Source organism: Sus scrofa, chromosome 14 (genome assembly GCF_054392235.1).
Source record: "Sus scrofa isolate SSC_HxYL_T2T_F1_AM1 chromosome 14, Sscrofa_HxYL_maternal_Yorkshire_Landrace_v2.0, whole genome shotgun sequence".
Lineage (NCBI taxonomy): Eukaryota > Metazoa > Chordata > Mammalia > Artiodactyla > Suidae > Sus > Sus scrofa.
In genome coordinates, this window is record NC_139396.1 from 72,867,798 (window position 1) to 72,895,280 (window position 27,483).

The window sequence follows — 27,483 nt, forward strand, 5'->3', positions numbered from 1 at the left end:
GTCTCCTGGGCCTCGACAGTGGGGGCTGCTCCTCCGGGCGCCTCCACCTCAGGGACGGGCTGCTCAGCACAGATGCCAGGAGCCCTGCCCCCTCTGTCTCCGTCCGGGTCCAACTCAAGCACAGCCGCACCCCTCCTCGGCCCCCACCTACCCTCCTGGGGCCTGGCCAGGCTTGAGCACCCCCTGCCCACTCGCCAGTCTCCACTGCTTGCAGTGGCAACACAGGCCTTCTCAGGAAATCAGAACCTGTCCTTGTCCCTCAGGGCAAATTCCCCAGGGTCTGCACGCCCCCAGATCCATCTGCTTTGCCCACCGTAGACCTGATCAGCCCCTTGTTCCCATTCTGTGCTGGGGTTTCTCTTTCCTGGGGAGAAGGAGGGCCCCGAGGGACAGGCTGGGGTGGGCTCCATGTGGCCGGGGAGGCAGGGCCCATCAAGGGTGTCCAGAAGGTAGACAAATCCCAGTGTAGGGACTTGCAGCCTCCTGAGCTGTTGCGGGGAGTCACAGCTCCCATCCAAAGGCCAGCTGGTGGTAACCATGACCAACACAGTTGGCTTTAAAAGTGCCCTGAGGGCTGACAGGTGCCTCTGAGCAAGAAGCAGGCCCAATAGAGGTAGTGAGCCCTCCATCCCAGGAGGTGTGCAAGCAAGGAGCTTAGGTGTGCCTCCAAGGTCTTTGCAAATGGGTATCTGCAGTTTCCTGGCTGTCAGGAAGGCAGTCGAGTCCAGGGGTCGCCATGCTGTGCAAGAGCCCACAGCCTCCCCAGATTTAGCAGTTGGGCTGTGTCTTTTTGGACACAGCAGAGGCTGCTCAGGAGAAAACTGGCTAAAGAAATTCCTGACTATACTTCCTTAGCTCACCAAGCCCAGGTGCCGGCCGGCCCTGTGCAGTCACAGGGACCATGTCACGAGTCCTGATGGTGGCTGAGGTTGCTAGGCACCGAGCTGTGTGTGTGTGTGTTTAGGCTGCCTAAGGGGGTGATGGGGTCTCCTGGGCCCACAGGGGCCTGCCTGAGCTGCACACTCCCAGCTGTGGGCAGTGCTTCAGGGTCTTGGAGCTCAGATGTGGCCATGTCGCTGTGCAGAGGGGCAAACTGTCAGGGCTCACATGGGGGCAGGCAGTGCCAGGGCCCCAGGCCTAAGGGTCTTGAGAAGAGACAAGGCACGTGGGAGGGCCCAGCAAGAGGGGAGGGGCCAGACCAGGGGCACAGGGGTGCCGGGTGGGTGGGGGCCTAGTGCTGAGCACACACCCCTCCCTTCCCTACTCCTCTGGGCTTCTGGAGCCCTGGCCACCCCCACGGCCATCTGGTTCCCCCAGCAATGCTCCCCCAGTCCCTCCCCCAGCTCTTCTCAAGCCCCCAGGCCCCTGATCTGAGGGGACGGCAGGACGGCCACACAACCTCTCTCCCTGTGGTCCCTGAGTCCTCATGTCCAGGCCTTGAGAAAATGTGCATGTGTGTATATTTGCCTGTGCTGCACTATTTGTGTGCACACGTGTGGTCTCTGTCCTGCCTGTGGCGCACATGTGTGTGGCTTGGTGTAGGTACAAGGCACCCTGGGCACACGACTGAGCTGGCAAGCCTGAGGCTCTGATGTGAGAGGGTGAGGGTGGCACATGGCCCCTGCCAGGCCTACCAGAGCAGGTGTCCCTGCAAAGGCAGCCTCGTCTGGCTCCTGTGGGCCTGGTGTCAGGAACACACCTCTCTCAGACACTGCTGTCAGCCCAGTTGAATGGAAGGGGCCGAGGCACACTGACCTCAGTCTTTGTGGTTAGGGGGTGGGGTGCCGAGCACCATGTATGTCCCCGGTGGCCACCATGGGTGCTAGGCTGAAAAGGTTTGAGGTGCCGGCAGCCCAGGCTGTATCACCTGGCAGCTGCCTTCCATTCCTGGGCATCTGACTGCCATGGGCTGCACCCAGGGCCCACCCCACCTCTCACCACTCACAGCACCCCCAGCCTGAGAGGCCACAGTGTAAGAAAAGAGCTCTTTATTCCACGTCATCCGATATTTTTACACAAGTAAAATAAAATGCATATCTCTATATACCGCGATCCGGGTGGGAGGCGGCGTTCTGGAACAAACGCCCCCACCACACCCTGTAAACATGATGGGGTGGAGATGGGGCGGGAGGGCAGGTGGGCGGAAGGCGCCGTCGGGGAGGGCCTGCTGCCCGGTGCTGGCTGGCGGCGTGGAAGGGACCCCATATGTACACACACCTGGCTGCTGAAGAGAGGCCCTGCGGTCGGCGGCTGGTCAACAGGGCCCAAGCACCGTCCACAGCACCAGCACAAGGCCCAGGGGCACGAGGCTGCAGGTGAGGCTGGGCAGGGCGCCCGAGCCCTCCACCTCGCCAGCCCCACTGCCCCCGCTGCCCGCCTGGCCCAGACGGCACTGGCTGCGGGTGCGGTTCTTTCGGGAACAGCCTGGCCGCCGGCGCGGGCCTGTGGTGGGGGGCCCCGGGGGCTCTGCGCCCTCTGGCTGCACCACGGTCAGAGGGGGCTCAGCTGAGCCAGGCAGGGTCCCGAAGGGGGAGTCGTTGATGTGTCGAGGGCCAGAACGGTTGCCAGGTGGGCTGTCACCAGATGGCACACGTCCCTTAAGCGCATTGCCGGCTGAGGCCGGGCTCCCAGCCTCCAGCACCGAGGCCTTGTCTGCAGCATCCGGCTGGCAGCACTTGGGCAGCCCCAGCAGCTCCTCGTCGGCAGGCCCGCCGGTCCGGAAAGGACGGGACGGCCCGGCAGCCACGAAGCAGCCCTCCAGGTCGGTGGTGGCCAAGCGCTTGAGGTCACGGCCAGCCAGGCGTGGGGGCAGGCTGCAAGGCAGCTCAGACGAGGAGCCACGGAACTGCTGCAACCAGGCCCAGAGTGGGCGTGCCCGGCAGTCGCACACCCAGGGGTTGTCGTTGAGCCGCAGGTACTGCAGGGCACGCAGGGGCGCCAGGGCCTCTGCAGACAGTGCCGAGAGGTTGTTGGCAAACAGATAGAGAGTCATAAGGCGGCCCAGGTCACGGAAGGCGTGCGGGTGCACGTGGGCCACTCGGTTCTGGTGCAGCAGGAGGCGATCGAGACTGTGCAGGCCCCGGAAGGCGCGCTCCGGCACACTGGGGATGCGGTTGCCGTGCAGGAAGAGGTGCGTGAGGTTGCCCAGGTCGCGGAAGGCGTCGTCAGGCAGTGCCTGCAACCCATTATCCTGCAGGTAGAGGTACTGCAGGGCAGCCAGGCCCCGGAAAAGGCCAGGGCCCAGCTCCTGCAGGCCGCAGCGGTCCAGGTGCAGGGTGTGCAGGCGGCCCAGGCCGCGGAACGTGGCGGGGTCCACGGCACGCAGCTGTGCGTTGTCGCTGAGGTCCAGCTGCTCCAGGAGCACCAGGCCGGCGAAGGCGGTGGCATCAATGCGGGCCAGTGCATTTGAGTGCAGCCACAGGATGGTAAGGTTGCGGCAGGCACGGAAGCTGGCGGCTGGCACGTATGTGATGCGGTTCCCGTGCAGGAAGACACGCTGGCTGGCGGCTGGGATGTCAGCAGGCACAGCCTGGAGACCCTGCTGCGGGCAGCTTGTGGTCACCTTGGGCTCGTTGTAGCACACACAGGCGCCCGGGCACGGTGCTGCCACCCTCCACGCCTGCAACCACAGCACCCAGGCCAGCAGCTGGCTCCCTGTGGGCAGAGCAGAGGGCAATTAGGGGGCAGGGGGTCCTATGAGGCTTGCGGTTGTATAGGAGGGCTGTGATGGGGCCCAGGCTGTATTGCCATCCCTGGGAACTCAGGTGCTGTGACCCCGCCCCACCCACCACACGGAAGCTGCTGTAGCAAAACCCTGCCACACACTCCACACTGGAAACCTCACCTGCAGATGCCCATGTCACCCCTCCTGGCACTCAAACACAGGGCTAACATGCCTGCAGCCCCACCACTCAGGGTTAGCCGGTCACCACCGAGCCCATGTGAACGCCTCTTGGGTTGGACACACCTGTTCTTCCCAGGCCTCAGGTGAACACAGAGCCCTGTGGGCCTGCCTGCTGTCCCTGTGCCTCCTAGTGTTGACCTGGCCTGGTCCTGCCCCATCAGCCCACAGGCCAGGGTGGGAGAGAGGCCCCTAGCAAACACCGGAGAACCAGGCTGGCCAGCTCACGCAGAGGCCTTCCGGGAAGCCAACTGCTGGCTTCTGGCAGTTTCAGGAACAGCACCCCCAGAGGGTCCTCTCGGGCTGCAGGAAGGGTGGGGCTTTGACTCAGACCCCATGCCCTGCCCAGGCCCCCCAGGGCCCCTGAGGCCCAGGGTTGCCTGGATTCCATGGGAGCTGTGCTATAAAGAGGAAGCCACAGGGGCCTCGGTGGAGCCCAGAGCTACAGCCCCCATGGCTCTCCTGCAGGGGCCTGGGTCTCACCAGAGGGACACAGGAAAGAGCCACGGCAGCCCCAGGCTCCAGAGCAACTCTGCCATCATGGGGTCAGGAGGCCGAGTGCCTGAAAGCAGGCAGGTCCAAGGCTGGGGGTCGGTGCTCTGGGCATCCCCCCAGGAAGACTGCTCCCTCCTCCAGCCCGCCCCCCAGTTGCTTAGGGCTTCCTGACTGGCCAGTAACACCTCCTGCAGCCTCCTCCCCTCGGCTTCATCCTTGCTGATCTCCTTAATAAGCGAGGAGCTTACTCCTTCCCCGTCAATCTGTGCACAGTACAGATGCCCTCGACCTTCCTGCCAGACGTGCTGCCAGCAGGTTCTGCCCCAGCCCAGGGGCTGCATTCCTTGCTGCCCTCCCCCATGGTGTGGCCTCATCAAGAACCTGGGCAGGGCCAGAGACCCTCCTGGGGTGCTGCATTGAGTCTGGCCTCACCAGCAGGACCACTAAGCTCACTGCCTATCGCCCCACCACAAAATCTGCCTCTTTGAAGGTTGCAGGTTCTTTCCACCTTCAGGAGGAGTCTATTAAAATGTGAATCCCCCTGGGAGTTATGGCTTATCACCTAACACTTGAGTTATCAGCTAACACCTGCATTGACAGCTAACACCTTCCTTGGCAGCTAGCTAAGGGCAGGATTCTGCAGATGTGAGGCCGCCTAAGTGCAGGCTGGAGACAGGAGGAAGACAGGAGAGCACCACAGGCCAGCTCCCCAACCCACAGCCATGACCTTGGGCCCCCCATCCTCTCTTTCTGGGCTGGCACACACGCCTGTCCCAAGCCCAGGGCCCAGGAAGCCTGGTACGTTCAGCAGACACCAGGATCCTGTCCTTCTGGACTCTGGTCCCCAGGTGCTGGAAACACCATCCCCACAGCCTAGGAGGCTCCTCTGTCCCCTGTCCTCTGCTGACTGCCAGGGCTGGGCCACTTGTTGGCTGCTGGGGACACAGTAGCCCCAGGACCCCCCAAGTTCTGGGTGCCCCTCTCCGGCTGGCCACGCACAGGAGGCCTTGCGGGGGCGTTTCAGCTGGCTGCTCTATTTAAACTGCTGGCATCCTCTCCTGCTCTGTCCTTATGGTCCTTTGGAAAGTCAGGCCTGAGCACGCCAGCTCCCACCAGCCTCTCACTGCTGTCACAGGATGTAGCTGAGCTGTGAAAACAGCACTTCCTGTCCGCGAGACGTCATGGTGGAGGACAAGTGGGGGCAGGGTGGGATGGACCCCAGGAAATCACCGGCCTCACCACCAACCTAACTAACAGCGGCCACCATCATGACTACCCAGCCGCATCCTGACTAAGTTGTGTTACCACTGCTCCCTGACCAGTAGGTGGCTTTCAGGCCTGAAGCCATGTCTGAAAGCTTGGCTGGGTTGGGGTCAGCTGAGCACCAGCCAGCTCCTCCACCCTCCAGTCTTCCACAAGCTGGGCCCCAAAAGACTATGAGCCAGGGGCTTGGGGCCGTGCCCACTCTAAGAATGTCTCAAGACAGGCTCCAGGGCTCAGCCACACCATGCGGGCAAGCAGCAGAGTGGTCACGGGGCTCAGTTCCATCAGGAAGTGGGCATCAAAGTCACAGCTCCCCTCTCACAGAGCCAACTGCTTTTCAGAAACCAACTTCTGAGGGTTGGTCCCTCTGCACAGGCCCTGCTGTCAGCGCAGCGGACGGCGGTGGGCTCTCTCCTCGCCTCAGCCACAGTAATTGGCTCCAGCCTGGTCCCCCTTGGGGCCTGCCCGCTGGTCTCCATGGCAACCCCTCTGCTGAGCAAGCAGAGGGGGCATCTTTTATGAGATAATCAAACCCAACTTTGTGGCATGTGTTCATGCTCACAGCAGGGGCCCTGGAACATGGGGGACCCCTCCAGGCAGTTGTAGGGCATCCTCTGGCCCCACCCCAGGGACTGGACCCCATCACTCACCTAATCTCTCCCAACCCTCACCTAAGGCTCCCCCATCCATCCCTTGTCTCACCCCCACCCACCGCCCTGGTCTCATCCTCCCTGGCTTTTCAGTCCCCTCAGCCTCAAGGCCTCTCTGGCCTCCAGATCTGCACTCTCGCGGGTTCTGCCCATTCTCCAGAGGGCCCCAGGCAGTACCCTCCCTCACCTGCCCTTCCTTTCTTGCCTGCCCCGCCTGCCCACTGGCTCCAGCCAGCTGCCCACTCCCTACTCCCGCACAACCTCACTGGATCCCAGTCCGGAGCTTGCCTGCAGGCCCCCACAGGGAGAAAACAGCCCTGCCCTGCCTGGCTCTTGTACACAGAAGCCACAGAGAGGCACACCTCACCCCAGGAGGGTCCCCGGGCCACCACATCTTCCTGCAAATACAAACCAGTACCTCCCCCGCCATCCCTCCTCCCTCCTCAGGCCTCAGCACAGAATAGCAGGAGGGGGTCTCCTCCAGGCCCTTCCCATGGAGAGGCCCCCTAGGTCAAAACAGAGAGTCCCCACCTTAGCCCACGTCTGCTCTGGAGCAGTGGTGGGGCATGAGGGCTGTGGCTGGGGGAGGAACAGCCACTCCTGCCTTGGGGGTTGTGGGCACAGTGACAGGATGCTGCTCAGGACCTCCTCTCTGCAACTGCTGAAGCCCAGGAGGTTGGGGGCATGGCCTGAAGGCACCTGCTCAGTCCACTATGCCCCGGTTCCTGGGCAGCCCAGGGCAGGGGACGGGACGAAGCAGAGGGAGGGGAGCCAGAAGGGGTGGGAGGCTTCTGGGGAATCACCAGGAGCACTGGGAACCAGTGGGTGGCGGGCAGGTGGCAGCTGAGGTCTGCATCTCAGAAGCAGGGCATGCTAGGGGCTGCTGGCACTGTGAGGCCTTTGGGGGGTTCCCTGGCCCAGCCACTCCAGGGGTAACCAGCCTGGGCTGAGGTTGCAGGGGTGCAGCCCGCCCTCCACCAATGTCCTGGCGGGGGGGTGTACCTCTGCCCCCACCAGCGGGACCAGAGAGATTGCACAGGGCTGGCAGCCTTGGAAGCCCAGAGCATGAGCTCAGTGCCCTTGGGCTTCAGTGCCTCCTGGAGGCAATAGGATGGCCATAGCACCCACTTCTGGGGCCATTAGGAGGGTCCACCAGCCATTATAAAAAGGCCTGAGTCGTAGCTGCATTAGAATCAATTTCCTTTTTGGGATCATGAGCCCACTTTACAGATTAGGCAAGTGAGGCAGTGAGCTCCCATGTGCAGCCAGTCCAGGAGGAAAAGTAGGCAAGAGAAGGGGTCCTAGACCCCCCATAAGGGCAGGAGGCACATCCAGCCTGAGCCTGAAGGGGTCCTCTTGCATGGCCACAGTGGGAGTGGGGCCTGGGCTGGGAGAGCGTGGCAGGCACACAGCCCCCTCCAGGGCCATCGATGGCTAGGAGGGGATGTATCCTGGAAGGCTGGGGTCAGTTGTCTCTGGAAGGGTAGGACCACTATAGCACAGCCACACATCAGTCAGCCCAGGACTCTCTCAAACACCAAGAACACCCCATGAAGGGTCAAGTCATGGACCGCGGTTACAAGGCAGGACAGGCGACCACAGCTCAGCACAGCGAGGCCAGAAATAGCTCCGGGCGGAGTGGGGACCAGGGCGTCCACACTGCAGAGGGTCCAGGCACCGGCATGGCTGTGCTCACACCCCTCCCCTGCGCCTGCCCCCGCCAGCGACAGGCTCACTCGCCCGCCCCCTCGTCCATCTGTCCCCCTCGGTCATTGCTGCTTCTCATACTCACCACCCACTTTCCGTCCGTCCTCCATGCACAGACGTGCACAGGGCAGCACACGTGGCCAAGGCATTCCCGGGACCCTTGCCGGCTCCAGGTGTGGGAAGAGGGTGGACATCTCCCCGGGGAAGCCTACCCTCGACAGGGCCCTGTGTCTCGTGGGGTGTGGTCCCCAGCTCCCTGTCTGGCAATGCCCCTGGAAGCTTGGGTCCTTATTGACCTTTCCCAGGTGGCAGCTGCAGGGGCAGGGCAGGGTGGGCTGGCCATGTCCATAAGGGCAAGGTGATCCACCATGGTGTGGGGTACTGAATGCAGGGCTGAGCCATTCCCAATACAGGCCAAGCTGCGTACAGTGGAGAAAACTAAGGCCACTGGGGGCTCAGCCTGCCTGAGGTCACCATGAGAACAGCCTCCCACTGCACACTGCACAGGCAGACCCCAAATGGGCCCCAGGGCCAGGCCCCTCTGTCTGCTGAACTCTCCCAGGGTCTAGCTTATGTATCCACTTTACAGGTGAGGAAAATGAGGTTTGGTGTGGGGAGACCACTTGCTCACAACCTAAGAGCCAGCAGGATTTCCAACCCCATGGTGTCCAGTCGCTGAAAGGCCTCACTGGGCAGTAAAGAGTTAAAGCTCCCCCGTCCCATCTTACCTATCAGCCACACCCGAACCCCAAACTTCCAGTCAACACAGCACCTGAGAGAGCTCTGGGCCCCTTTCAAGACAAGGGAACTGAGCCTGGCTGGGGAGAGCCTGGCCCAGCGAGAGCTAGAGGCTCTGGACGTGGAGCTCCTCCACAAGCGTGTTCCCGAGGGGGCGCCCTGTAGGTATGAACCCAGGACGTGGTCCCAGGTGGTGACACCTGGGGTCCAGGCGTGGGCATGTACCACATAGGGGGCTTATGGGGTCACAGAGCCCTAAGCTGGCCCCAGACAATAGGCAGACATCAAGGGAGGGGCCCTGCAGCCCGGTGCCAGGGTGAGGGTCCAAGAAGGACCCCAATGGGCAGGACTTTGGGCCCAGTGACCAGGCTTCAGGAGTCCATCCTTGGTTGAAGGTGGGGCTGCCAGCTTGCAGGGCTCTGGAGCCCTGCCCCATCCAGTCCACGTGCCCTCTCCCAATGCCCAACCCCCTTGGCCTCCACCAGGGAGCCCCACTTTGAGGGCTGAGGTTGCCAGCACCTGGAGGCTTGTCCAGCCCCAGGACGCTGCCAACGCCGACCACCCACACTTGCAGCAGGGACCCACCTGGCATTCCCTCCCCCACAGAGGCTGGACACCCCTGCCCCCAGCCCCCATCAGGCCACAGACGAACACCCGCTGCCTAATTACCTGGAGGATTCTGTTTCCAGGACCAGCTCATCACCATCCCGAGGCTAATTCAATCTGGCGGCCAGTGTGGGCTTGTGTCCCCAGAGGATGCTAATGAGAAACCAGGCAGTGGCCAACATGCCCCTACCCTGGGGAGGCTTGGGAAAGGGGGACTCCCGGTGCCAGGGCCTGGGGCCTCCCACTGCCGCCCTGACCCTGACCACTGCCAGCTTCCATCCAGGACTGGACGCCTCACCTGGCAGAGCCAACAGGGCTGGGTCCTGCCTTCCCCCAAACCCATTCCCCTTCCTCCTGGAGGCCTGCATCTGCCGACTACACGAAGCTGACTGTCCCTGAGGGGCCCAGAGCATCAGCCTTGAAGACAGAGCACACACTCAGGGAGTACTCAGTAGGGATGCACTCTTGGGACTTGTGCTGCTGGGCCTGTGTGATCAGGACACAGAGGGGAGTCAGCTGGACAACAGACCTGGAGCCCCTTCCAGGAGCCGGGGCAGAGGGGCCTGCTCTCCTCTGTGGCGGGAGGTGATGGGCAGGCACACCCCCTTGTGTCCCCAAGCCCTCGACACTTGTCAACATTGCCAACAAGGCAGGGACTGGCCGCTGCCTAAGCAGGATTTATTTGGCTGTAGAAAGACAAATGTAGGTCTCCAGAGGCCCCTGTCTGCTCACCCTCAGGGACCAGCCATCCTGCCTCTTGGCTGCTTAGGATTACCCCTGCTTGGGTGGGGGTGGGGGCAGCTGGACTGGAGCCCACCTTCGCTGTCCCAGGATAGCCCAGTTCTGGCAAATGCTCCTCACCAGGGTGGCTTGGGTTTAACCAGAGGGTTTAATCTCAGCAGGTTGCCTGGGGGTTTTGAAATTGAGCTGGGACAGTGAGGGTGGGGGCAGCACCCACCAAGATTATAGGGAGGGCCCGCTGAGCACTCCTGGCTGGAGTCAATGGGGGGGGGCCTGGGACCCTCAGCCTAGGATGCTCTCATTCAAGTCACCAGTCACAGAGTCCAGGTGGCCATGGGTCCACAGGATAGTCCAGGGAAGCCTGTTTGCAAGGAGACCCTGCACCTGTCTCTCCTGGACCACATTGTCCCACATTTACCATTTCTTTGTTTTTGAATGGGAAAGTCTGTCAGCCAAGGGCTGAATCATGACATCCTGGGAAGTGCGTCAAAGCTGACTTGCTGTGTCCCCTCCTCCCAGCCCAAGTGGATAGCGTGATGCTAGTGGGCCAGCGAGCCACCCTCTGTGGGACCTGGCCCCAGAGCCCCAGAGGAGGGCACATGGTCCTGGGGTGGTTGGACTGGCCTGGAGGGGCTATGGTGAAACCCTCACCACCACAGAGGTGAGTGAGTGGGGCCAGTGCTGGCCAGACGGGAGAAAGCCCTGACATTCCAACATCAGCACCTTGAGGCTGTGTCGGGCCTTCTTGGACGAGCTTGTCTCCCAGAAAGGCTCTGTCCATCCGCCTCCATACACCCAGCACTAGTGGGAGGGAGGCGGGGAGAGATGGGACCCTTAGCTCTGCTAGAATGCCCAAGGCACAGATGTCCTGCATTCCTGGAGGTTTCACCCTGTCCCCCAGGGCAGTGAGGGAATGACCCACCAACCCCACTTCTCAGACAAGGGCACTGAGGCTTCCTGAGGTGAGGTGACTGTGGGGCACCAGCAAGGTTAGGGGACAGGGTCCAAGACCCACCTCCTGCCACACCAGGTGACCAGGGCAGACCCTGAGCCCCAGGGGCCCAGGAACTGGAAGGGGAAGCAGCCTCCCTGAGCAGGTCAGCTGCTGAGCCCCCACTGGGCTCCCTGACCCCTAGAAAGCCTAACCCTCGGCCCAAGCTTCTATTCCCTGGGCTGCCTGGGTTGGGCTCTTGGGTCTAGCACCCCTGGCCTCAGACACCAGCTCCATATGCCCTCACCAAGTGGCTTGGGAGACTGTCTTCAAACCAGCAACATGAGGATAACAAGCAGCCAGTCCCCATCTTCCTTGGCCTCGAACCCACCAAGTGCCTCACAGAGGCTGGTGTGGGCCCCCTGCCCCTCGGGCCTTGGTCAGCCCCCTCTCAGGTGAGGAGCCCCTCTCAGGTGGCTGCCCTGCTTTGTGCAGGAGAGGCTGTGTCTGGGTGGGAGGTATGCAGACACACCTAGGCCACACACCTCTTGGTGGAGGAAGCAGGCGTGGAGCTCAATATAGGCTGGAGGGCCTCCCAAGAGACCCCTGGCCATGCCTGGCATGGAGTCAAGTGGCTGTTGCTCTGCACGTGGTGCAGGCACACTCGGCCGGCCCCTCCCCACCACCCACCACTGTGTTAGGGACCTGGGTCCACCCCACCCCAGACCCAAGAGGATGGTGGCAATGGTGATGCAGCCTTTGCTGAGAGGGGCAGGAGCAGGCTGTCCCTGTGGAAACATCCAGAGGAAGTTCTCCACCACGGTGTCCAGCGGCATCCGGAGCACTGCACTTGATCACCCAGCACCTGCCAGTCGACCAGCCCACTTTCAACAGAGCAGCCACCACCGTCAGTGCTTCCCCAGCAAATGCTACGAGGAAACCAGGTATCTGGGAAAGGTGCCAATGCTGACAAGGGCGGAAATGACTCTAGAGGAAGTAGAGACAGTGCGGCAAACAAACTAGGGGGAATCTGATCAGCATCCTCGTAGGGACAGGAGAGGATTTAAAACAAGAACAGGGTGCTATGAACAAGGAGCCATCAGAAAATAAGAAGAGTGCCTGGAAGTTAAAAATAGAATTGTTAAAATTACCCCTAAAATCAATAGAAGGTTTGGAAAACAAGGTCAAATAAGGCTTACAGAAAGGAAAATAGAAAGAGAAAGAGGGGGGGGAATGATGACATTCAGAAGAAAAATAGAGACCCAACATCTGTCTTTGGTAATTCCAGAAAGAAAACAGAAAATAGAAGGAAAGAGTTATCAAAGAAACACCACCTGAAAATCTCCCAGAGTGGAAGCCCCAGCCTTCCCCTGGGAAGGTGCCTGGACAGCATGTGACATTCACAGTGTGATCTCAGAACTCTGGGGGACGAGAGAAAAAGCAACGTGACAGCACACTGGGCGCCCAAGACAACAAACCTGCAATGGCTTCAGAACTCGGGGGAAACTATTTTCAACCTGGAACTCTGACTGGGCCTATCCAGCCTGAATAGCTTTGCTAACATTCAAGGGCTCTTAGAATAATTCTTCACTGTGGCTTCCTTATATAGGTGGGGGTGTGCCTGGGCTAAAACAGGACATGAACCCAGAAAGAGGGAAACAAAGGGCCCAGGGAACACTGGGCAGTGAAGGGCAGTCATGGGGCAGCTGTGAGGGGCCACAGCAGGCCTGGCCCAGGCCAGAACAGCAGGACAGAGGCCTGGAGCGAGACCTCCCCCAGGGAAAACAAGTCACCCAGCAGAATGCCTGACACAGAGAAGAGTAAGCACACTAGGGTGGCAGATGGAACAGGAGAAAAAAAGACAAGGCCACTGTAAACTCCAGGAAAAACAAAAAACCACATAAGGGCAGGAATGTCACCAGAACACCCCCTGTGGCCAAGTGGTGAAGGGCTTTTATGTCCTTTTATGTCCTGGGTTAGGAAATCCTGGTGTGAGTCTAACTGAGTGAATCTGATAGTGACACAGCCTTGCTGGTGAGTGTGTTGGAGAAGAGGGGGCTGGGGAGGGGCCATGGAACTGTGAAGGTCACCACCTGGAAAACAGGGGACATGGCAACAGCGCCAGTTAGAGGAAGGCTGTAAACCAGCACCCCAGATCAGCCTCTGAGGCTGGGGGTGGGTTTTAGCTTTGAGCAAGATATGGTTGACCACAGTGTTATTTCTTTAAAAAGACTGCATACTTGGCACTGAAATCTCAGCAACAGATAAATAAAAAAAAAGAAAAGAAAGTGTATCTGCCAGAAGGTGGAGACAAACGTGGGATAGAAGCTGGCGTCTCCAAGGTGCAGGAGGAGAAAGTGGGACTGAGCGCTCTCGAAACCTCTCGGTGCTCAACCCAGCGTCTGGCTGCTCTTCAGCGGCTGCTCAGCCAAGGGTGGCCAAGGACGCCCCCGCCTCCAGGGACGCTCCAGGCTCTTGGCTCTAGAGGCTTCTGAAATCCAGACTCTCGAAGGGACAGCTTCCAACCTGAAGATCCTGTCTATGCACAGGGCCTTCCACAGTTCTGTCTCCCCCTGGGCAGCCACCCTGCCCCTCCTCAGCCCTGCCTGCTCCCAGTTCACAAATCTGGCCGTGACCCCAGACTGGGGACCCTCAGGAGCAAGGGACCACCTGCATCAGGCCTGTGGGGAGGGGGTCTGCAGCCCTGGAATGGGCTTGCCCTGACCTTGGCAGAGCGCAAACTGGCCTCCCCTGGCCTCCACAAGAGCCCCAGTTGCAGTTCCGTACCCAACCCGAGGCACGCAGGCAGGGGTGATGCGAATAAGTAATTGCTCTTTTATTAACGAGTGATAAATTATTCCTATATGATTGTATGTGATAACTCTTCCTTATTTGAAATCAATTTGGGATGGAGATTGTTGGCGGCTTCTCACCAGCGAGGGTGGGAGGACGAGGCGCCGCTGCCTCCTGGAAAAGCAGGTCAGTGTATTTCGGCTGCTTCCTGAGGCTGATGCGCAGCGCTCCAGGCAGAAGGGGGTCGCTGCCCTGGGGGTGGGGCCAGAAGGGTGGCCTCATTTCCTCGGCACCACCCTCCACTATTCCCAGGGCACAAATGCCCTGAGGCCAAGGAAGGGTCAGGGGGAGAAACCCTGAAAGCCCACGGTATCACTGGGGACCACCATAGCTAGGCGATCAGGAGGCAGGGGCATCTGCAGGCCACCCTGCTCGTCCCCCATCCCCACAAATCCCTGGCCTGTCACATCCCCGCACAGCTCTTTACCCAGGCTTTTCCCCTAAAAATCTTCCTAATGATCTCACATCATCAGTCCCTCCTCACCCAGCCCAACACTCGAGGGTCCCCAGGGCGAGCCCAGGCCAGGCTCAGACAGCCGTGCTCCCCCACTCCATGGCCCTGGCAGGTCCTCAGCTTGCCCATCTGTAGCTGACCTCTATGAAGGGCTGCAAACAGCGGGCGCTCAATAACCACTGGGCAAAGGAGAGAAGGGCTGCACTCCCGGAAGGCCTCCCTCCCGCGGAGCCTGCAGGGCATGGCCCCCTGAGGCCAGGGGCCCAGTGTGGAGAAGGAAGAAGACGCTCTGGGAACCATGTGCCCTCAGCCCCTACTTGGGCCCAACCGTCTCAGAGCAGTGCTCCATGTCCCAGGCTTCTGTAACATCCAGCAACCCACCAGCGGGCAGCCACTGCCTCTGTCCCGGGCCAGGCCCTGCCCAGCAATTTCCTAGCTGTGGCTCGCCCCCTATCACGGCTGCAGCAGGCTCACGAAGCCAGGACACCCCAGTCCAGCCCTGTCGCCCTGCTCTGCTCAGGCACCACTAGCAACCTTCGCCTCTCAGGCCTGGGTCCGTCATCTGTGAAAGGGGGAGATTGAAAACCTGACAAATCCCCACTGCGGGCCCTTCACTGGGTCTACTCCCAGGGTCCCTGACACCCACACCTCTGCCCACAGCCACGGTGCCCCTTCCCCCAACACCTCGATGGTCAATTGGACAGGGCTGTGTTGTTTCTGCTGTTCACTTCTGGGCTGTGGGCTCCTCGGGGCAGGACAGAGGCTGGTGACAGCATAGCAGGTGCTCCATAAACGTTCGCCATGTGAATGTAAGAGACAGTCTTACCCAAGGTGTCCAGGTCCAGGAGAGTCCACAGGGCGAGGCCCTGCCTGATGCCAAAGGCAGTTTCACTTCCCTACAGGTTGAATTCTGTGTCCCCAAATCCACATGCTGAAGCCTTAACCCCATGTGTTGGAGGGGGAGTTTCTTGAAGGTGGGGCCTGGGGAGGTGATCAGACTTAGGCGAGGTTGTGAAGGGCTGCATGATGGGATTAGCACCCTTGTAAGAAGACACAGCTAAGAGCTTGTTTTTTTGGGGGGTTTTTTTTTTTTTTTTTTTTTTTTTGTCTTTTTGCCTTTTCTAGGGCTGCTCCCATGGCATATGGCATTTCCTAGGCTAGGGGTCTATTTGGAGCTGTAGCCGCCAGCCTATGCCAGAGCCACAACAACGCCAGATCCGAGATGCGTCTGCAACCTACACCACAGATCACGGTAATGCCGGACCCTTAACCCACTAAGCAAGGCCAGGGATTGAACCTGCAACCTCATGGTTTCTAGTCAGATTCGTTAACCACTGAGCCATGACAGGAACTCCTAAGAGCTTGTTTTCACACGAGCAGAGGTGAGCACAGGTGGGCACAGGTGAGCACAAGCAAGCACACACACGTGAGGAAGGTGGCTGTCAGCAAACCGGGAGAAAGCTCTCACCGGAACCGACCCTTCTGGCACCCTATTCTCAGACTTTCGACCTCTAGACTGTGAGAAATATATTTCTGTTGTTAAGCTGCCCTGCCTGTGGCCTTCTGTTAAGACAGCCTAAGCTGACCAGTACAATTTCTTTCTGAAAAGTCTGGTATATTTCCCCAAATTTTCAACAATGCACACAAACCAGGGAAATCAGAAGTGTTTCTAGTTTGTTCTGTTTGGGAGCCGCTTGCCTGAGGAAGGGTGGGTGAGGCCATCCTCCAGCAGGGGAACCTCTTCCAAGAGCTCTAAACCCACCCCACACTCACCACGCCAGGGAGGTAGCTCAGGGAGCGCTCATAGCCTTTGCAAACCCCTCCCTTAACTGAAAAGTGGGGACGACAGGCCCCCTCTTGGGTGTTGAGGCCACACGGCCCCTGCGGGCCAGCACGTACAATGGGTGCACAGGAAATGCCCATCATTCCCCTCCCCAGCACCTCATGTTGCCCCCAGTGGAGCCATGTGCTCCCTGACAGAGGGGAGGTTATACTGGCACCTGGGCCAGCCTGACCCTGGCCCGCACTCCAGGCTTTTGCTCAGGCAGCACCCCCTCTAGAATGCTGCCTTGTTCCATGATGCCCACCTCCCTTGTAAGGGCTCCTCCTAAGAGCCCCACCACAGTCTTGCTGAAGTGTCCATCCTCAGACCCACCCTGAACACAGGACTCAGCCCCCCGGGGCCCCTGCAGGAGCAGGCAATCAAGCAGAGCGAGTGGGGCTTGGCGGGGGTCTCGGCAGGAAAGGGACATCAGCTAGGCCTGAGGGGTCCTATGCAAGTAACATTCCAGGCAGGCCTTGACCCCACTGGAGCCTCAGGGCAACATGGGGACAGTGAACCCACTGGTGTCAGAAAATGAGCTGCAGGGGTCCGGGTGTGAAAGCCTGCAGCCTACCCCAGGGACCTACTGTCCCCACCAGGGACCCTGCCCTGGCAAGGGTTGTCACGTTATGTCAGACTTCCTGTGATCTGGGGGAGGGGAGAGGGGCTCTGTAGGGGCACTGATGCCCCCCCACCACTCCCACCCACCTTGGGCCACCCCCAGGGGCCTGGCCACGGCTCCAGCAGCAGGGGAAGAATGGAGTCTATTAGGGCCACCATCTGTCTCGGCCGTGATGGGTCCTCTCGGTGACATCCAGGAGGTATGTAGATAGAATATCTTTATGGGGAGAGTTTTTCTTTTGCCAATTTTCGAACAGGAAGCCAGACACTTGTCACACCTGTCCCCATGTCAGCCTCTGCCTGACATAAATTGGGGCTGAGGCAGGAGATGAAAGACAGCCTGGACACGGCCGGAATGCAGGGACCACGTGTCACACGGTCGAGAGCACAGAGCAGCAGGCTGACCTCCTGCTGGGGCACGCTACTGTCCACCTCCACGGCCCCCGCCCCATCCTTCCAGCTTGGGCTCTCGAACCCCTCCCTCTGCACCTTGCTTTGCCCCACAATCTCATCTGACCCCACCCCCCCGCCTCCTCTCCCTCCCCAGCGACCCAGCTACCCCACCTCACCCCCACCATGCAGCGGGTTGTCCAGAGTCTCTGGGCTTCTAGTCCCACCAGGAGCCCCTCCCCCTTGGCCGGTATCTCTGATACGTCCTTAAGATACAGGCCAGTATGGTCTTGGTTGGAACCCAGACCTCAGGCTGCTCACTGGCACACTGGCACCCACATTAGGACTTCTCCCTCCTGGGACCTCATGGGCTTTGGGTGTCTCCCCGGGACTGGTGAGTCTTGGGGGCAGAGTGTGTCCCAAGAATCTTGAGGCCCCTGCTCCCCAGCATGGGGCTGGCCTGAAAGCAATGCCAGAAAGCACTCGCGGAGGAAGGCCACCCTCTACCCTCACCAGGAGCGTTCCTCGTGGTGCATGGCTAACCCCACCAGGAAGGGGAGGGTCCCCTTCAAGGGAGGAGGGGGTCACCTGCTGGGCTGCTCAGGAACCACAGCCCCAGGGCCCCTGGGGCCCCTCTATCAGTCCCTGTCATGTCGGGAAGGCCACCATGCGATGGGGTAGAGGCTATGTACCGCCAGAGCGACAATGACAGTCCTGCTGCTTCCTCGGATGGCCCTGGGGGCCTTTCCTTGGCTCCCAAGGAGACCTAAGAGCCTGGTCCCCACCAGCCTCACCAGCCACTGCCTTACATGGCTTTATCCCCCAGGAGGCCCTGGGAGCCTACAAATGGGGCTGGATGGGTGTGACTGGCCAGTTCTGGGCTCTTAAGAGGAGTGGCGGTTAGACAAGTCCCTAGAGAGCAGGGTGGCCTCAACCAGGCCGTGCAGAGGTGTGGGAGGGATATCGCAGCAGGGCTCTGGGAGGGTGAGGCTGGGCCAGGGCAAAGGGCCCATTCCCAGGTTCCTGGCTGGGGTGTGCTTGTGGGGGCAGGTGGGAGAGAGAGCTGGGTGCGGGGCATCCTGGGTGACCTAGGGACCCAGAGCTCTCCCAGGACTGCTCTGATGTTGTGCCCAGTGTGTCAGGGTGGTCAGCCAGGACCGGTCTGTCTCTGGAATTCTGCTTCCAGCCACATCTTTGGGGACAGGAAATATTTTTGGGCCAGAGGCCATACTCAGGGGGCATGTGGCCCACCCTCCAGCTGCCTGGACTCCAGTGAGGACCAGGCAGGAACATGAGTCACCTCCCGTGGGTAAAACCTCCACACAGTGAGAGCAAAGGGACCGTGACCCTCCTTCCAAGTCAGCGCCATGCTGCCCGCCCTGGGCCCCCCTGGGCCTCGGCCTCTCACCAAGACATGGAGACCCCCACTTGGGCCCCAAGCTGCCTGGGGCCTATACCTACCACCCCCATCCCACCATGGCCCCCCCAGGCCCCAGTTCTCATGTGGGTCCTCAATGAATGAACTAATTCACCACTTGGGATGGTTGGCAAGGACCTCGTGCAGAGAGCTGTTGGGGGAAGAAGGGAAACCCAGCCAGAGTTCCTCCTCTGCTCAGCGAGGCTCCTGCCTCCAGGAGCACTGAGGGGCCCAAACCCACCATCTGCCTGAGCACCACCATGGTGTCCTCAGGGCAGGTGGCTGGAAAGGACTTGGGAACCTGAGGTCCCTTGGACCTGGGGGCCCCACGAAGCCCCCTCACCAGCCTCTTTTTTGACAGCAAGGTCCAGCCCAGGGCAGGAGGGGAAGGGGGTTAGAAGCTGGGACAATCAAGTCCCCACCAGAGGCTGGCCCTGGGGCAGCACCGACAACGGACTCCTCCTTCTTAATCTGGGTGACAAGGAAGTGCAGAAAGAGGGTGACCTGCCAGGTGCACTGCTGGCTCCAGGCCAAAGGCCCAGGCTCCCAACACAAGACCTGGCTTGCCCTTACCTAGAGCACACTCCATAGGCTGGGACCTTGGCTCTGCTTCCAGACCTGTATCTTGGAGGGGCTGCCCTCCTGCATCTACCTTGAGCAACCAGCCTGCACCTGATGGCCAGTGGCCGCCCCCAAGGGTCAGGACTGCCAGTTCCTGCGACCCCTGGATGGCCTCAGGCCACCCTCCATGGTGGCTCCCTGCACCCTAGTGCAAGCCTGGGCTGGGCTCGGGGACATGGGTGGAGGGAGGCAGAGACAGGCTTGTGTCCCAGGCTCTGGGACCAGGGACCAGAGTGAAAGAGATGTTTCTGAATGAGTCCCCTGGTCCAGGCCTCATGGGGGGTTGTAGGTAGACACAGGAGAGTTTAGGCAGGAGGCGCCGGGCAGCAACAAGTTTTAAGAAAGCATCTCAGAGCCTGAAAAGATAAGATAGCAGCGAGGAGGCATAGGTGGCTGTGGCCACTGGGCTGGGAGGGGGGTCTAAGGGCCCAGGATGGGGGCCGATTCACAGCAGGCCCTTGGTGGGGGATAAAAGTGAGTGGGCAGGGAGGGGTCAGAGTTGACACTAGACTTTCCTTTGGGGAAGGGGAGAGGGAGGTGGCCAAGGCTCTGGACCTTTGGCTGGGATATAGGGAGGGGAGGGGCAGGTGGTACAAAGGTGACCCCCCAGACGGGCTGGATCTAGGGGGCCCAGGACACCCAGTGGAGCGGAGCCACACGTGCAGGGGAAGGTGGTGTGGAGCTGCTGGGTGGGGGCAGCCCAGGGGCCTGAGACCTCCTCTCAGCTGCATGGGCCTGGCATATAGCATGGAGGCAGCAGACATTTGCTAACCAATCCTCGGAGCTGAGGGCCAGAGCAGAACTGGGTGACAGTCCAGGCTGAGGCTTCAGAGCTGGCCCTCCAGGTAGACCAGGAGGCCAGTAAGTGTTGGGGGGCTGTGCATCCCCGCTGGCCTTGAGCATACTGCCCCACCTTCCATGTCCACCCTTTGCCCCCTCTCTCTCTCTCTTTTTTTTTTTTTTTTTGTCTTTTTGCTATTTCTTTGGGCCACTCCCGCGGCATATGGAGGTTCCCAGGCTAGGGGTTGAATCGGAGCTGTAGCCACTGGCCTACGCCAGAGCCACAGCAACGTGGCATCCGAGCCGCGTCTGCAACCTACACCACAGCTCACGGCAACGCCAGATCCTTAACCCACTGAGCAAGGGCAGGGACGGAACCCGCAACCTCATGGTTCCTAGTCGGATTCGTTAACTACTGCGCCATGACGGGAACTCCTGCCCCTCTCTCTTTGCTGAGCACCCACTATGTGCCTGGAGCTGCTGCAGGATGCCAGGAACCAGCCACTTACCTCCACTGGCCCCGCGCGTGCATGAGCACATCACATGTGCACAGACACACACACACACATCACCTCCCCCAGAGCCCAGTACCTCATACACCTCAGACTCAGAGGGTTCCCCCGCAACGAAGGCACTGAGCAGAGAACTCCACCTCTGTTGACGGCCATGCATTACAGACAAGGCCTCTGGTGACCAGGAAAGGGCGGTGCTGTCCAAGGTCACATAGTGAACTGGCTCTGCACAGGCTGACCCAACGGCTGCCCAGACTTCCGGGCGGAGAATTCTGGCAGGTCCCTGAGCCACCCCATCTGGGCTCTGGCAGGAGGTAAATAAAGGCAACATTGCTACAAGGTCACAATGGCTGGGACAGACCAGGGACACGGTGCTGGGCCCAAGCAACTGAAGGGCAATCTGAGAGGGCTCCCAGGAGGAGGTGAGGGGCTCAGAGCCTTGCCTTGGCCTGAGCCCCTCAGCACTCCACCCCCTTCCTCGATGGGCCCCTCACCCATCAGCTTCAGCCTCAGCTTGACATTTCCCGTGACATTTGCTGCAAAGAAATAGAGCCATAAACCCAAAGGTTAAATTTGCACATTGCCTGGCTGCCAGGCGAGCAGGTCCCGCCACCCACCAGGTGCCTGGCTGCAGGCTTGTGTGGGATGGCCCACACAGGCCTGGGGCCCTTGCTGGGGGCCCAAAGGTCCCCTCCAATGGACCTCAGCCGCCGTTTCCCAAAATGGGTTCCTGGGCACATCAGGCCCTAAGCATGTTACACAAGACGCCCAGAGAGGCTCTGCCCACCCAGCACCCTGCGGTAAAGAAGCTCCGTCAGCGCCTCTAAACCAGTCAGTCCCAAATCTGCGTGACCACAAAACCTTGTCCAACCCCCACCAACATTCTGCGGAACCTCAATTCCATGAAGCGTGATCCGTGATGGCATGAGGCCAAGGAGCAACCCCCGGGGCACCAGGCGGCGGCCTGAACAAAGCTGAGTCAGCTTCTGACACCCCAGTTCCTCCACTGGGCTCCCCCCATCATGTCACCACTGGCCCAGCCCCATGTGCTAGGGTCCGAATGGGCTCACCACCTGCCAGGCCCACCTGGGCCAACCCAAGACCCTGGTCTTGAGACATGCAGCACTTCTTCACGGCCTCTGGAAGGGCGGCCAACAGCCCTGCCCTTCAGCAACACCTCCTGGGCTGGCTGCCCTGTCCTGGGCTGGTGGGGGGGGCCAGGCTGTGGGACAGGGCCACCATGGCCCATTCTCCATTCCCAGGCAGGGCAAGGTGGCAGGTCCACTGGGAGGCAGGAGCCAGGATGACACTGCAGGACAAGGACAGAGGCTGTGTGAAGGGGCCGCAGAGAGGCAGTCCTATAGCACCCACCAGCTGCATAAGACTGCAGAGCCAGAATCCTGAGACCGCCCAGAGGCCCCAGGTGTGGGAGAGGCCTGAGGGGCCCACCCTAAAAACGTTCGGAGGGGTCCATATCAGGCCTGGCCTCCTACTGGGGGTGGGGCATATGGCTCTGCCTCCAGGGGACCTGGCAGGGCCTGTACTGAGGACACATCTCTGGGTGTCCAGCTGCACAACCATAGGAAGTGAGAGAGGCAAGGCAGGTTTTGATAAATAAATTACGGCACATCCTCAGGAAGGGATTCCACACACACCAGCAAACGCATGGTAACCCAAGAATAGTTCCCGACGTGCAAAATGTTTAAAATACAGCGACGAAGGAAGAAACTGCAGCATAGAACACCAGGCGTGGTGGGGCCTGGTAGGGCCCACATGCTCCCACCCTGGCACAGGGAGAGGCAAGGGTATGGACAGCCTGCCCGCCCTCTGGCTAGGCTGCCATTTTCAGCTCTGTGGCCACCTGTCCTTTAAAGCATTTTGTCCTGTAAACTCAGGTGGGCAAGGACCACATCCCTTCATCTGGATGGCTTAGAGGGGGTCTGACAGACCGTGAATAAGTGAGTAAGTGAGTGAGTGAGTGAGTGAGTGAGAACTGGTGTCTCAGTGGAAGCGAATGTAACATCTGGGCTTGGGCAGCTGGGGGGGGGGGCACAGGAGCGGGCAGACCACAAAGGGTCAGGCAGCCCTGCCTAGGGGTCAGAGATCAGAGCCCAGGGCGAAGGGACACCTGAATTTCCCTGACTGTGCAGAGGCAAGAGCCTTCAGGAACCCCAGGACGGGGCCCGGAGCAGGAGTGCTGCTCACACTCACTCCTTCCCACACTCACTGTCACTGTCCCCACGGCCAGTTCCCTGGTTCTAGCAAACCCCTTCACTATGTCCCAAGCTCCTGACCCCTATCTGGATGCACAGGCTGAGCCTCTGGGGAGACTCTCTGGCCACAGGCCCAGGAGAGCAGGAAACACGGCCCTGGGGGTGCACTCCTGCCTCCACCAGCCGGGCCACTCCTGGGCTGCACCAGCTGCCACAGGCGTCTGCACAACAAAGCCACAGATGCAGGCCGGGGCAGGGAGCGCCAGGGGCCAGCCAGGCATGCTGGCTGTCCTGGGGCAGCAAAAGGAGGGTGAGGTCGGAGTCCAGAAAGCCTGAGGGGCAGGGCTGTACACACCTGGCCCCTCACAGTCTGTCACTGGCGATGAACAACAGCAAACAAACCATAGGCCCCAAAGAGGGCCCCGGGCAACCCTTGGCCTCCTCTGCTTTCCGTGGTCCAAGCACATCTCCTACAGACTCCTACCAGCCCTCCTGCGTGTTGAGACCCACTGGGCCAGGCTCTCCTCCTGCAGCCTCCACCCACCTCTCCTCCATGACCACAGGAAGCCCATCCTGACCGAAGGGTGCCCAACTGGCCACTGGTCCTCACATGGGGAAACTGAGACTCAGGGCATCACAGGCTCCCAGCTTGTGTTGGGCAGAGCAAAGACGCTGCCCCAGTTGGTGGCAGGGGCGGGGGGGAGGAGACGCACACTTCGCACCTCCTGCAGTGCTCCCTCTCCCTTCCTGCTCCCCATCTGCCCACCCCCTTCTTCAACTCCCTGGTTGGCCACTGCAGGCCATTATTTTCCCATCTGCAAACGGTTAGGAAGGAGGTCCAGTTGACAGTGTGAGGGCTCCAGGACTTCCCTGCGTGGGAACCACTGAGTCAGGTAGGGTGGTGGTGCCTTGAGTATCTTGAAAGCAGAAGCACTGGGGTCAGAACTCCATGGGAGCCTCACCCTTTAAGTGTCCCACAACCCCAAAGGGAGGCCCGATTACTGGCCCATGTGATGAGTAGGGGAGAGCGAGGCACGGAGAGGTTGACTGTCACACCCAAGGTCATACCACCGTCTGTGACTGAGCCAGGACCCATATCCAAGCTCTTACTCTTCGGCCATTCCAAACCTGGGAATCAGGGTCTGTGAGTGGCCCTCTGCCAGGTGGAGTCTGGGTGTGCCCACCTGACTTAGACCCTCGCATGGGAGCTGTTCCTTCCTCACCTCTACTGCAGCAAGAGCAGGAAAGTACCTACTCTGCAGAGGGAAAGACTGAGGGCTTAGGGAAGAGGAGTGGCCAGTCCCACCCCCACCCCCCATGGGACCCACCCCTCTGTTTCACCCCCACACACCCTACAAGGATGACCTGCTTGTCCTCATTCTACAGACAAGGACACTGATGGGGGGGGGCGGGGAGCAGGGTTGTGGTCCTGCCTCCCTAAGCCCTGGCCTGGGGTCCTCACCACAGTGAGTGAGGGTGGGTCACCAAAACTCTGACTTCAGACCCCTCCTCAGCATGCAAGGCAGGGGGCACACTACAGAGCCCCTCACCAAGAAGGCTCTCTCCATGGGGACACCCAGGCACCGGGATGTCACCTAAGGTCACCCTGGGTCAGCCAGGAGGTGGGCACACACCTGTCCTAAGCTAGACCGAGAGGCAGACCATGGTGTACACCCGGGGTCTGGCCTGTTTGTCATGGTACTGACCTGGAGGTTTGAAATGGCCTTGCCCTGTCCAGGTGGGTCCCAGCTCCCATTGGCCACCTCCGCCCTAGCAATGGGGGCAGGGGGGGGCCTCAGATACCCTCTTCTCAAGCCATGGAATGGATCACTGAACTAGCCTCCAACATACATTCCCTGGGCCTCTGCTACAGATCTGGGTGGAACCTGGCCATGGCTTGGCTGGGCACACAGGAATACCCACGCCCGGAGGCAAAGAGACACATGCCGATGTGCTCATAGGCACACATGGTCACGCGAACAGACACACACGTGCAGACGCATACCGAGTTCACACACACACACACACACACACACACACACGGGCTGGGAGGGGAGAATCCCAGGGCATGGGTTTCTCAGTCCTCTGAGCTCTGAGCACCCCCCCCATTACACATGTGCATGGAGGCACAGGAACAGGTCCCTCTGAGGGACCTCGGCATGTGCCAAGCATGGAGACCACAGCAGGCATGCTAAGTGCATGCATGGCTGTGGGCGTGCAGGCGGGGGCGAGGACATGGATGTGCACCCACAGCATGTGTGCGCGTGCACACGGGGCAGCCTGGCATGCTGTGTGCACATGCGGTGTGCAAGTGTGCAGCCCTTGTAGACACGTGCACGTGCGAAAAAACGTGTGCAGCCTGCGGCACCGGGCACATGAACAGGGCACCCGGGGGCGGGGGTAGGGGGGCAGGCAGGGAAGCTCCCTCCAGGCAGGGCATGCCCAACTCCCCCCAGGAAGTCATCCCCAGCACCCACTCTCAGGACCTCACACCAGGTAGGGGGAAGGGTCCCATGAGAGCTGCCAGGGAGGGGGTGCTTGGAGCTTCACCACCTCTGGTGCCCCCAGGGAAGCCCGCAGGGGCCCTCAGGCTGCGGATAGAGCCGGGGCTTGGCTGCACCTCTCCTCGCCCGCCCCCTTAGGGGGACAGCTCTGGGCCAGCCCCGCCCCCCACGCCCTGTACTGTCGCCAACGCCCCCATTCTTCCTGCGGCGGTCTGATCCCAGAAAAACGAGAGGTCTTGATCTGAGTCCACGGGGGCAAGGATGGAGGCTGCCGGACACCTCCATCCCTGCTCCGCGCCCGTGTTTCTGCAGACCTGCTCATTAACCCCTCCGCGGCCGGGGCGCTCCGAGGCAGGACCCCACCCTTCCAGCCATTAGTCCCCACCCGAGCCTGGGAGCTGGCCCCGCCGCCGCCGCCAACTTTCCCGGGAAGCGGCAACTTTTCCTGCTGCCGCGGGCTCCGCCCTCCCGGGGCAGGGGCGGCACTGCGGTGGCCTCGCGGCCGCGCGGTAACCCTCCCCAGCCTCGGCAGCCCGGGCGCGCCCCGCGGCTCCGCGAGGGGCCGCCCTCGTCCCCGCCCGCCGGCTGGCCCGGGCGCGGCACTCACCTCCAGCGGACGCCCTCTTCATCTTAGGGGTCGGGCGGGGCGCGTCGGGGACCGAAAGTCGCTCCGGGGCCGGCGCCCGTCTTCCCGCGGCCGGGTCCGCATCCAGGCGCCGCCGCTCCGGCCCGGCCCCGGCCCGGCCGCGGGACGAGGCTGCGCGCTCCGCCCGGTCGGCTGGGCTGGCGGGCGGCGGCGCGGAGGCGAGGGTGGCGGGCCGGGAGCGGATGAATGTTTTATGGGATCATGTGGTTTGACGCGCGAGCTCTCCGCCAGGTCCCCGCCGACCGGGCCGGGCGGGGCGGGGGCGGGGAGGGGCGGGGCCAGGCGGCGGGCGGGGCGCCCACCTGCGCGCGCCTGGCCGGGCCGGGGCCGGGCCGGGCCCGCGGGATGGGCGCGGGGCGCGGGGCGCGGGGCGCGGGGCGCACGGCACGGGCGGAGCGCGGGCGAGGCGCGGGCGGGACGCGGGCTGGGGTCGCTGGCCGAGCTCTGGAGGAGCACAGCCCGTCCGGTGCAGTGGCGCCGCGCGGCCCCGGACAAAGGCAGCGCGTTTCTAAAGAGGCGGCGGCCCCTGCAGGCTGCAGCGGGGATGGCGGCCCGGCCCGAGCGGGCTGGGGGTGCAGACGGAGGGCGTGGTGGCCCAAGCTGCGGGCCTTTGGGGGTCCCGGAGGGGCCAGCTGCCAGGAAAGGCTTTGTCCACAGGCCTGGGAATGCGAGGTGCGCCTCTGCCTGGCCCACGCCCTTCCTCGCCTCAGTAAACCCTGGAGGCCAACAAATTCCCCTGCCCAGCAACCCTTTGCTGGGGTAGCATTGCTCCATTTTTCAGGTAGAAAACAGGCTCAAAGCTCCGGAGACTTCCGGGAGATCCCCAGCTGTCTTTGTGGCCCTCTCTGCACCACTCCAGAAAGGGGACTCAGACACAGGCCTGCCCCTACCTCCACAGGTGTCCCCCTACTTGATCCCTCCTGTGGAATGGGATCTTCTGCCCACTTGCTTAGTACTCTCCCCATCCACAAAGCTAGACCAGGTACTAGAGCCAGAGAACCCAGTGACACACACTTACATCCCAGGCACACCTGCACAGGTGTCCCACCTCCGTATCCTGTTTCGGAATCTGTCTGGCCTCACAGAGAAGCTTCTAAGTGCATCCCAGAGTCTTCAGCCAGCTGCCAGGCCAGCATCCCTGCAGGCTGCCCTGCTCATGGAGGAGGATGGAGAGCTAACCGCAGGATCTGGCCCTCTCTGAGCCTGCCCTGCAGGTAAGAGGGCCACGTGGATGGGGGACTGGCTGGCAGAGTTGATTCCAGTCTGTAGGATCCTGTGCCCAGGGCAGGCCCCTCCCTGTGACTGGAACACCCTGGCTGAGGGCTTGGTGGTCCCCTGGGTGATGTGAAGCTGAGGAATCTGGTGACCGAGAAGCCTGGTGCACTCTGCCTCCGCCTCTCTGAGCCCAGTAATCCCACCTGAGCACAGAATCACAGGCAGACTCATGGGATGGAGACCAATGGCGGTGTCCATGCCAGGTTGACCCTCCGGCTGGTGTGGAGGCCACACTGCCCAGACCCCTTTGGCTGCTGTACTGTGGCCCTGACCACACCTTTGCCTGTTGCATCCCTGTTGCCCTTGTCCAGGTTCTTGTGGAGTACATTCAATTCCCAGGCAC

General features: G+C 61.2%; 1 protein-coding gene across 1 annotated transcript; it reads right to left on the reverse strand.

Annotated features, from left to right (window-relative positions):
* Positions 1 to 1,973: 1,973 nt before the first annotated feature.
* Positions 1,974 to 26,113, reverse strand: RTN4R (reticulon 4 receptor). Its single transcript, XM_005670955.4, has 2 exons — positions 25,827 to 26,113; positions 1,974 to 3,654 (listed from the first exon to the last, which is right to left on the reverse strand). The coding sequence occupies exons 1-2, from the start codon at positions 25,846 to 25,848 to the stop codon at positions 2,255 to 2,257; spliced, it is 1,422 nt and encodes a 473-aa protein (XP_005671012.1). The 5' UTR covers positions 25,849 to 26,113; the 3' UTR covers positions 1,974 to 2,254.
* Between the last annotated feature and the right edge of the window lie 1,370 nt (positions 26,114 to 27,483).

What these genes read in the sequence shown, in the direction of transcription:
- RTN4R (XM_005670955.4), bottom strand. Translation starts at nt 25,848, where the DNA reads ATGAAGAGGGCGTCCGCTGGAG. An exon ending in GAAGAGGGCGTCCGCTGGAG is followed by an intron (nt 3,655 to 25,826) that starts GTGAGTGCCGCG and finishes CTCTGCCCACAG; the next exon opens with GGAGCCAGCTGCTGGCCTGG.